This window comes from Zosterops lateralis, assembly GCF_965231275.1.
Source record: "Zosterops lateralis genome assembly, chromosome: 26".
NCBI classification, from domain to species: Eukaryota; Metazoa; Chordata; class Aves; order Passeriformes; family Zosteropidae; genus Zosterops; species Zosterops lateralis.
The window spans coordinates 3,295,699-3,306,749 of NC_139786.1; the positions used below are offsets into that span (position 1 = coordinate 3,295,699).

The 11,051-nt window shown below is 49.3% G+C and overlaps 2 protein-coding genes across 3 annotated transcripts; one reads left to right on the forward strand and one right to left on the reverse strand.

Moving 5' to 3' along the window:
* Positions 1-346: 346 nt before the first annotated feature.
* Positions 347-6,050, forward strand: APOBEC2 (apolipoprotein B mRNA editing enzyme catalytic subunit 2). The gene is made up of 3 exons (XM_083878533.1): positions 347-736; positions 4,689-5,237; positions 5,653-6,050. Exons 1-2 carry the CDS (start codon positions 612-614, stop codon positions 5,227-5,229), a joined length of 666 nt encoding a protein of 221 aa, XP_083734659.1. The 5' UTR covers positions 347-611; the 3' UTR covers positions 5,230-5,237; positions 5,653-6,050.
* Positions 6,051-6,175: 125 nt separating this feature from the next.
* On the reverse strand, positions 6,176-10,782 carry OARD1 (O-acyl-ADP-ribose deacylase 1; the record flags this gene model as incomplete). 2 transcript variants are annotated; one of them, XM_083878535.1, is made up of 6 exons in its annotated part: positions 6,176-7,754; positions 8,092-8,204; positions 8,899-8,957; positions 9,054-9,198; positions 10,150-10,217; positions 10,655-10,782. In XM_083878535.1, the coding sequence occupies 5 exons, from the start codon at positions 10,183-10,185 to the stop codon at positions 7,652-7,654; spliced, it is 456 nt and encodes a 151-aa protein (XP_083734661.1). In that variant the 3' UTR covers positions 6,176-7,651. The 2 variants fall into 2 exon arrangements, with proteins under 2 accessions (XP_083734661.1, XP_083734660.1); XM_083878534.1 differs by lacking the exon at positions 10,655-10,782 and adding an exon at positions 10,510-10,585.
* Positions 10,783-11,051: the final 269 nt, after the last annotated feature.

Here is an 11,051-nt window from a genome sequence, read left to right on the forward strand (position 1 = left end):
ATTTGGGGGAAGATTCTGGTTTGGATTTAAAGCTCCAACGAGGAGATTTCCCCCTGCATGAGCAGGGTGGGACAAACCTGGGATGTTCCAGGTGCTCCAGGAAACCAAACCCACCAAACCCAGGGATTTTCCAGCAAAATAGCCACGACCCTTTTCCCCTCTTGTCTGAGCCAGGCCAGGCTGGGCTGGTCCTTCAAGGTCAGCCATGGAATCCCCTGGCAGAGGAGGCTGTGAGAGAGCAGGGATGTGCCCCACGCCAGCCCAGGGGATAAATACACCCCAGAGCTTCCAGGATTTTCCATCAGGGAAAAATTATGGGCTCATCCCGCCCACTGCAGAGTTGTCACTTGGTTTGAAATTAAAAGGGGAGCGAGAGGGACCCGCTGAAAGGAGCTGGAGGGAGCAGGAGGTGACACCCGAGAGCCCCTGGGTCACCCAACCCTGTCCAGCCCCTGCCGCCGCCGCTTTGTTCCATATTTAGTTCCTGACAACTGTGCCTGGGGCAGGAACTCCCAGCTCTGTTTTCCCTCCTCTCTCGGCTCCAAGAGCTCTCAGAAATTGCTCTTTCTCTCTCCCAGTGGCCAAGGCTCGGTCCCAGTGTCCTGGGGAAGATGGCAGAGAAGCAGGAGGAGCCCAGCAATGCCCAGAATGGGGAACCCGACAACGCCGAGGAGGGAGAGGGGAAGAAAAAGAAGGTGAAGAGGGAGGACCTGCCACCCTTTGAGATTGTGACAGGGTAAGTAAGAGATTTGGATTAAATGTGGAATTGGGGGGAGTTCAGAGAGCTCTGTCCCAGCTTTTAGGTCGGGCCAACACAAGCAGCATCTTCTGCCGGCGCGTTTCTGAGGAGTGTGAAATGGTTTGGATTTATTGTGGGGGTTTTGTTTTAAGTTTTGCTGACTTTTAGAGGATGGACTCCCACCAGGCAGGCACAGAAGTGCACTTGTTTTATAGGAACAGCTCTGTTTTCTGCAATGCTGGTTCCCTCCCAGCCCTGCTGATGGGATGGGGATGGAGGTGTTGGCTTTGATGAGAGATGGGTATTGATTTCTTGCTGTGATCAATGGCTCTTGTCTGAGAATTTTTCCACCTGTGGATCAGGAAAAACACCCCTGCCATGGCTGATTGGCTTGATGGGCCTGAGGGACAGATTTTTCAAGAGACCTAAAGGTTCACATTTTCAAGAGCTGCACAGCCACAGCTGGAACCTGACTTTCATAAGGAAACCAAAGAGCCCAACTTGCAAAAAGGCTCCAAAACAAGAGGCAGTTTTGAAGTCAGCAGGGCAGCGGGGAGCCTGGCCTTTGGAAAAGTGGGATGTCACAGGGATCTGGTGGAAGCTGAACTCTCAGCCATAATTGACAGCTGCAAGTAGGAAAAGCCCTCAGAGTCTGTTCCCTGTAGGAGCAGCAGGATCAGTCCCACTCCCCTCACATTTCCCTTATCAGTCACCAAAGGAGTGGCCCAGCAAATAAACCAAACCTAGGATTTCTTCCAGTTACTTAAAAGTAAAGCTCAGGCCTCCAAAAGATCCCCTGGAATCCTCCTGCCCGTGCCATGGGCTCTGCAGGTGAATTTTGGCTGCTTGTTCTGATCAGGATGAGTGAGGCAGGACAGCACCTCTGTCACAAAATTGGGTTCTATTCCTGTCCAAGGGAGGAAAAATCTCTATTTTCTTCTCAAAATGTGACTGCTGTGAATGAAAATCCATTCTTGGGGTGGTCTCTGTCACATATAATCATAGAAATAAATGATTGGCCGTGGCTTTGAAGGAAAGAACATCCCTCTCCTAGGAATGGAACTAAGGCACCTAAAATTGTGGCTATAAACCACTGAACACTTAACACATGTCCTAAAATGAATTTTAATGAGCACATTGGGTATTCCAGCCTTGGAGCACTCAGCCTGCAGTTAGAAATGCTGAGGGAACTGAGCAGGATTTCCAAACTTCCCTGCTAAGCCCAAGGCCCTGTGCTAACCAGGGCTGAAAAAGTTCCTGAGCACCATCCTGCAATTAAATCCTTTATTGGAATGCCACGGGTGTCCCAGGATTTCACAGGATTTTCCACCCTGCAAATGGGAGAGCGAGGAAGTGAAGCAGAAATCCTAAAGGACCCCCAAAGAGGTACAAAAACCCCAGGGATTTTTTAACTTTCATTTTAAGGAGGACACCAGAGGATCAGACCTGGGATCACCGGATGGGTTTTCCCAATGATTTCCAAATTCCAGCCAATCAAGGCAGTTATGGGAGCGATGAGGAAACACAACTGCAGCCAGGGAAGAAGCACTTAAACCCAATTATGTTGCATTTCATCTTTAGCCCTCGGATTAGGGGCATCTCAGGACTGCCAGCCAAGTTCTCACTCTGCTGTTTACGGCTCCAGGAGGAGTCTGGTTTCCAGGAATCGCTGGGAAGCCAATTACTCTCTTTAAGAATATTATCCCTTTATTTTTTTTTTTTTTTCTGTAATCCCAATCTGGGAGCATTTCCTGCCACATTTATTTCCACTTTCCTGGGTGTAAATGAGGCTCCTTGTAGGAATAATTCCTTGTAACTCTTCTAAAGAATCTACATTTTTATTCCCTCATTAGATGTTTTCCTTTTTTCCTGTGTGACAGTGCCAGGGTCACACTGGGTAGCTGCTCTTTGCTCCAGCCCATCTGATTTCAGCAATTTCAGTCCCAGACTGAAGATTCTGCTTCAAAATTTCAATTTTTTTTTGGTCTCAATATGATCTATCGCTTTGCTTCCCAAGGAAAACTGATAAATTAGGTTAGAGCATTTAGAAATCCCTAAAAAAAAGCCATTTAATGATGCTTTTCAGGAAAGGTTTTATTTTTGACTTTTCCTATCCTCAGGTGAGCTGTGCCATCCTGGCCTGAAGTCAGAGCAGGGGTTTATATTGAGAATATTGGGGATTCAGTGCCTGTGAACAGTTTGTAAATGATTCCCATAAACATTTTCACTCTCCACACCCCCTGACAGGAGGCTGGAGCCAGGTGGGGGATCAGCCTCTTCTCCCACACAACAGGATGAGGGGAAATGGCCTCAAATTGTGCCAGGGGAGAACATCAGGGGGAATTTCTTCACAGAAAAGTGTCGCCAGGCATCGGAATGGAAGTTTCTATTCCTCATTGGAACGTTATTAATTGAACTACTGCAGATTCCAAATGGCTGGGAGCAGAATTGGAGGTGAACATCCCAGCTAAGCTCAGGCACACGTTGAGATAAGCAATAAAATCCATCTGAATGCAGCTCCCAGTCAATCCTGCCTCAGTCAATCCATCCTGGAGCAGGCTGCTGCTGCTGCTGCTGCTGCTTCAGCTGTTCCATGAAAACCCAGAGCCAACCTCGTCACTGCTGTCAGAGGGTTAAATCAGGGGTGAGATTCCCCTGTGCCTCTGATGTATTTAAAAACCTGATGTTATTGTGAAACCACTCGTTGCAGACATGGCTCTGGAATGGGTGTCTCATGTCTGCCCTGCAAAAAAAATTGTTGATTAAAGAATCTTTAGCCAGAGAAGCACTCATTATCCAGGATACCAAGCAGAAAAAGTGATATTCTTGGAAGCACATGGATTTTTTCCTGCTCTTTTCTTTCCCTTTCCCTTCCCATCTCCAGAGTCATCCCATGAGATGTTCCATCATGAGGTGATGTTGGAGTCACAGAAGGGAAGATGTGGACAATACATTAAAAGAGTAGGAGATGTTTATCAGTAGGAATTCCAGCAGGAAATCCACATTTTCACAGCAAAGTCGGATTTGATCCTGGATATTTTATAAACCTTGAAACACAGAGAAATCAGGGGAGATGCAGTGATTTGTCCATGGTCCCACACAGGGGTGACCCAAGAGTGTAACTTGTAGCTTTTTTATCTTCTTTTCTGCTAGAGCCGGGATTAAATGCTCGAGAGATGGTGTTCATGTTTGGACTCAGATTATTCTTATATATATAAAATATATTCTTAGATATAATTCTTATCTATGTGACAGTCTCACAAGCTGTGAGTTCTAGCTAACAAAGTAGAAAATGGCTCTATATCTCTCTACAAAGTCTTTTAAGAACAAATTGTCCAACTATGAAATGACACCTAAATTATTTTCTTTTAACCCAATAACCAACCACCCATGGCCCACAATGCCAACTTTTCTACCCAATTACAAAATCCCAGCCAGACCCATGAAGAAGGTGAAAAAGGATTCAGCCTATGCCCTAAATCCTTCATCTTGCTTTATATATATTACTGTACTCTAAATATATATATTAATATAGTCTAAAACTCTCTATATTAATATATAATATATTATATATATTATGATATATAGTACATATATTATATATAGACTATAATATTAGGTATTATATTATATATTATATCTAATATATTATAATAATATATCAGATATAATATATATATTATATATATATATATATATATATATATTCTTAAACTCTTAAGTTTTCCACCCTGTGATATCACACACTTCTATTCAAACTACACATCCATAATCCCAGTGCTATCAGTCAATTTTGGAAGCTTTCTCCATGGCCTCAAGTCAAATGCAGTATTTTTTGGGGGCTCAGTGCCTGTTAGAACAGAAAGTCTAAAATTCTCAGTGCCCAGTGTTCCAACAGTGACCAAAATCTACCTCTGAACCTCCTCTCTCCTCCCCTCTCCCTTCCCAGAGAACGCCTCCCAGCCATCTTCTTCAAATTCCAGTTCAGGAACGTGGAATACAGCTCGGGCAGGAACAAAACCTTCCTGTGCTACGTGGTGGAGACTCAAGGCAAAGAGCCCGTCACCAGCCGGGGCTACCTGGAGGACGAGCACGCGGCCGCCCACGCCGAGATGGCTTTCTTCAACACCATCCTGCCCAGCTGCCAGCCTGGGGCCCGCCACGATGTCACCTGGTACGTGTCCTCCAGCCCGTGTGTCACCTGCGCCCAGAGGATCTGCGAGGCCCTGCGCAAGGACAAGGGGCTGCGCCTCACCATCATGGTGGGCAGGCTCTTCATGTGGGAGGAACCCGAGATGCAGGCGGCCCTCAGGAGCATGAAGGAGGCCGGCTGCAAGCTGAGGATTATGAAGCCTCAAGACTTTGAGTATGTCTGGAAGAACTTTGTGGAGCCGGAGGAAGGGGAGGAGGCCAAGTCGTTCGTGCCCTGGGAGGATATTCAGGAGAATTTCCAGTACTATGAGGAGAAGCTGGCTGAGATCTTGCACTGAGGTTTGGGGTGAGTGAGGGGGTCACTCATTAACTCTCCTCCCTCTAATCTGCATTCCAGTTTCTCTTACTGGAACTTTCTCTTACTAGCTGAATATTGCTAACAATCCCAGGTAGTGCCTTGCCCCTTTCAGGGGCTCCCCCACAGCACATTCCCATGGGATTTAGTGCTTTTCTGTCTTCCCCTCCAAGAATAAAAAATAAAAAGGTTCCAGGGCCAGCAGAACCTTGTGTTCCTCACAGGGATGATATTCAGGACAACTGGGAGAGGAATGGAGATTTTGAATGGGATTTTACTCACACCCCAAAGTCTAACCCTAAAAAACACCATTAAAGGAAATCCCAGTTGTTGCAGAATTCCCTTTTCTGTGGGGTACTGACGAGTCACCTCTGAGTCTCTGGGACGTCTCTTTTTCCCTCCCCAGGATGAGAAAGGATCCATGAAGAGATGTGACAGACCTGGGCACCTGGGACAGTCCTGCTTCCCAAAGCTTTGATTCCAGCAGGATGGAGAACCAGCCTCTGGGAGACAAGGCCCTGTGGGACTCTGAACACACACACACAACACAGGCCTCTGGTGTTTGGGATTTTTTGGGTGTTTGTTTTGTTCCTCCCCCTCCCTGCCCCAACCAAACCCACGCTGTGGTCAAAGGGATGGCAGTGACCCACAGGAAGGCTGTGGGATCACATTCTGGGAATATTTCATGGGAAGAGACCTTAGAACAAAGCTACTGGTTAGATAAATGCATTAGAAAGGGGAAAAGAAAGGGATTTGAGGTGAAAAAGAAGTTTTCTCCCTCTGTTCTCCTCAATAGTCAGAGCTGTGATTTAATTCAGGGCCAACAGCTCTCCTCCAAATCATGATGGAGCCCAAGAATTTGATATCAAACAATGATGTTGGGATATAAACCTGGGAAAAGCAAATTGAAATAAAATGGGAAGCCACTGCAAAAGCCAAAGCACTGTTTATTCCTTCTTCTCTACTTGCAAGGAGTCCTAAATTGAACCTGACAAGTCTGAGTTCAAGGACATCCAGGGACAGCCACACAGGGAATATTTGGTAGCTGGGAAGGGAGAACCAAATGCCAAAAAAATTTCCAGAGTACACACAAGTGTTGGAGAGCAGGATCATTTTCCATGTAAAACAAAGCTCACGGGATGCCATGAGTAAGGAACCAGAACAAAAACCCAGACACAAATAAGGGGAAGGACTGAATCCATGAGCAGCCTCAATACCTGTTCTGGATCAGCTCATTGCTCCAGATTCCTCTTTGTCCAAGGCTGTTTTTCCCAGCTACAGCAATTCCCCACCAAACAGGTTTACAAAACATGGGCAAGGGACAGGGAGAGTAGGGACAGAGAGATCTTAAAGATAAACAGGATTTGCAGCAGCAAAAAGCCCCACAGAACTGAGTAACCCAAGGAAATCTAATCAGGAACCCTGTCATGCCACAAAATTCCCAACTCTTATGTCCTATTTTTACATTTCTTCAACACACCTGGCACTTTCCTGGGCATTCAGAATGAGAGAAGTCAAAAAAAAATTGTTATTGTGGGAGGGTGGGAAACCAAACACAAAGTAAATTTCTGTGGCAGTTCCTCAGCTCTGGAACAAACTCTTCCAAATCAGTTTTCCATGGATCTCAGGAACAGGGCTGGTACTGATTTGCTTTTGTTTTGGGTGACAAACACCAACCTTTGTGTAACACCTGGACTACAAACACAACAAACAAAGAAATGTGAAAATCCCACCTTAAACTCCCATCCTGTGAGTTTTTAGAGCACATCAGCCTGTTTGGCTCCTCACCAAACAGAGCTCTGCAGACTGTAAATTATAGAGCTGCTGTCTAAAGCACACACCCACCAGGTGTATTCACACCCCTCCAGCATTCCCTGCAATCCCAGAACTGCCACGGGGACCAATCCAACAGCAGGGCACAGTTTATTTCACATCACAGCATGATCCTGAGCGAGCACCGTCTCAGCAAACCAAATTTGTGGCCGGGAGGGAGAAATGAAACCGTTCCCACCTGCGGGGACAGGTGAGTGCCCCGAGTGCCGGGCAGGACGTGGCAAACACAACAAAGCAGAGGCGGCAGCGCTGCCCGGGGCAGCTCAGAGCAAACACAAACCCCGAGTTCCCCCGAGGCAGCGGCTCCGTTTCACTGCGTGGAGCCCCAGTGACACCTGGTGGCTGCAGGGACACGCTGTGGGAGGGTTTTCACAGCGCTGCTGCCTCCTCCTGCTAATTAACAGCCCAAATTAACCTCCCTGGAGTTCCTGCTGCTGCTGCTGGAAGCCCCTGTCACTGTCACACGAGTGAGTGACACCACAGTGCAGAACGTGCTCCCCACAGAGGTTCTCCTCTTGTCAGTTCACAGGTTGTGCTCCCAAAACTGGGGGAAATGGGGGTCTTTGCTCTGCTCACAGGGTGTAAACTGTGATCTTGATGTCAGTGTTGTCAAACACTTCCTCGAGGATGGCTGACACCTTTTCCCACTGCAGCCCGTCCAGTCCACAGCCAATCCTGGAAGATAAAGCAGCACAAGAGCTGTGGAGCAGCAGCCCTGGGAGCCTGTGGGGGCTTGTGCTGTGCCCCAGCAGCCCTGGGAGCAGCTGCAGTGTGAGGCAGCCCTGCCTCAGCTCCCTATAAAGCCACAGAACATGGGGAGAACAAGGAAACCACTCAAATGTGCTTTGCTACTATTGAAATGCACAGGGAAATGCAAATCAGATTTGCCCAGTTGAACCAGGGGATAGGGGTGGATGCTTGAATTCTTATTTCACAGCAGGGATCATCCCTCAGACATCCTTCTAGAAATTAAACACCCAAGCATTGGCATCGCAGCTCCTGAGCCCCTCACCTGGGCATGGAGATGTCGGTGACTCCGTTGTTCAGGCAATGAGCTTTCATGGCTTCCAAACTCTTCTGCATGTTCTCATAGGTGGGCTTGTGAGAAACCTTCTGCTTTGTGATCTACAGCAAAATGGAAAAGCTCAGCTGTGCCTGAGCCCTGCAAAGCTCTGTCTGTTATAAAAACTGTTACAAAACACACATCCCATGATAACCCAAAACTCCACCCCCAGACTTGCCTCTGTGGAAAGACCTGAGCAAAGAATTAACATTTCACGGCTTAAAACACTCTAATTTAGCAGCCAGTGCTGTCCATGTAAAGGTGAAGTGCAGGTGCACAGAACAGCTTGGCTGCTCCTCACCAGCAATGTTTGAGGATACATCTTTTATTAAGGAACATTCCAGAAACTCCCTTCCAGTGCCTGAAGGGAGCCAACATGACAGAGACTGTTTACAAGGGCTCCGGAGTGACAGGACAACAGGAATGGATTCACATTGCCAGAGGGCAGGATTAGATGGGATATTGGGAAGGAATTGTTCCCTGTGAGGATAGTGAGGCTCTGGCACAGACTGCCCAAAGCAGCTGTGGCTGTCTCATCCCTGGAAGTGTCCAAGGCCAGGCTGGACAGGGCTTGGAGCAGCCTGGGACAGCAGAAAGTGTCCCTGCTCAGGATGAGCTTTAAGGTCCCTTCCCACCCAAACCACTCTGTGACTCCCTGATTCCATCAACACAACCAAACCCCCCAGAGCTGTTAATGCCTGATATGTGACAGAGTTTAGCCCCAGGGAGGTGTCCCAGTGCCACCCCAGCCCTTACCAGGTAGTAAATGTACCGCTCGTCCCTCTGCAGCACCGCCACCTCCCCCGTCTTCTTCTCTACAGCACAAAAATCGAGATGTTTTATAAAATAACCCAAATCAGCTCCAACACCCTCCCTGCTGGACACCAGGAGCTCCTTCAGGCAGCACTCACTTTGATCCAGGAGCTCTTGGACGCCTCCAAACTTCTTCTTGAAGAGCACGGCGATGCCGGCGCCCATGCGGCAATCCTCGCTGATGCAGTGCGCCAGCGCGTCCGTGCCCGGGCACGAGAACAGGTCCCCCTTCACACACCTGATCTGCAGGGCACAGGCAACAAAACCTCCTCAGAGGGGCACACAGGGCTCTGCTCAACGGGGACGGGGCAGCAACAGGGGCAGGGGTTGAGTTTGGTGTGCAGGCTGCAAGTGTTTGAGCTTATGAACCCTGCATGTGGAATTACAAACCCCACACATGGAATTACAAACCCCACAGACAGCACTACAAACCCCAAATGTAGAATTATAAACTCCAAATGTGGAATTATAAACCCCACAGACAGAACTACAAACCCCACATGTGGAATTATAAACCCCACACATGGGATTACAAACCCCATAGACAGAATTACAAACCCCAAATGTGGAATTATAAGCCCCACAGACAGAATTATGAACCCCAATTGTGGAATTACAAACCCCACATGTAAATTACAACTACAAACCCCATAGATAGAACTACAAACCCCACATGTGGAATTACAAACCCCACACAAACTCTGCAGACAGAATTGCAAATCACATTAACAGCCTTACAACCTGAACTCACAGAATGACAAACCCAACACAGAGAAATTACAAACCCACTACAGAGAATTACAAACCCACCAACGGAGAGTTACACGCCCCATACACAGAGTTACAAACCCACTACACCTTCTTCAACAAGATTGTTTATAGAGAATCACGAGCCAGCTTAGCAGGTAATCTTACAAAATCAAAGCTTAAAAGGGTAATTAAGTGACAGAGAGCACGGCTGGATTAGTGAAACCCCTCCAGCAGCACCATTCTGGAGGTGCTCAGGCAGGCAGGTGAGCTCTGTGCTGCTGCCCCACTGACATTAAACACAAAAAGCACAAGAATTCAGCACTGGCAGCCACTCTGCTCCCAAAAGCTGCAGGATGCAGCCGGTGCCGTGCTGTCAGGGCTGTAATGAGGGGAAGGGCTCTTTGCACACACAATAATATCCCGTGTAACCCGTTTCCTACGCACTCTCTCCTCCTGATCCTTGGAAGAGTGGGTGGCCATGGTAACGTGGGGTATGGAGAAGGCTCCTGCAGCTGGAAAGATGAGAGAAAAACAATTATTAGGAACCTCAAGCTAGGCAGTAGGAGTGTGTTAGAGGGGGCGAGGGCAAGCCTAAGTGATCTGTGACAGTGGGACAACCCTGAACATGCCGGTAGCCCTGACCCGCTCCCGTTGCGCCTACAGCTCCGGCCCGGGAGGAGGCCCCGGCCCTGGGTCACCGCACAGCGGGCACCCCCAGGCTGCGCTCTCCTCCTCATCACCATTATCACCCTCCTCTTCCTCCTCCTCCCCTTCCCACCCCTGAGCGCCACTCGGCCGCCGCACCCGCGGGGCGCACAGCGATCACCCGGGCCAGGCCCACGGCCTGCGCCACGCCGAGCCTGCCCAGCGCCGCCCACATCGCTCCGGCCTCGGGGGGACAGCGTACCGCCCTCAGCCGTGCCCGCCCCGCCTCGGGGGGACACCGTACCGCCCTCAGCCGTGCCGGGCCCGCCTCAGGGGGGGTACATCGGCGAGACCGCCTCAGCCTCAGCGGCCCCGCCTGGCGGCGAAATGGCGGGGACCCGGCGGGTCGTGCTCAGCCCACACGGCGGGAGCGCTTCACACACGGCGGTGTGGCCGCACTCAACATGGCGGCAGCGCCCCCCACACAACATGGAGCTGTGTCCACACTCAACATGGTGGCCACGCCCCACACACAACATGGAGCTGTGTCCACACTCAACATGGCGGCCGCGTCCCACACACAACATGGCGCTGCGGCCGCACTCAACATGGCGGCGGCGGCGCTCCGCTCGCGCGGGCGGACCCTCTCCATGGTCCCGGCCCAGAACATTCCGGGAAATGGGCGGAGCTTAACTGTGGGC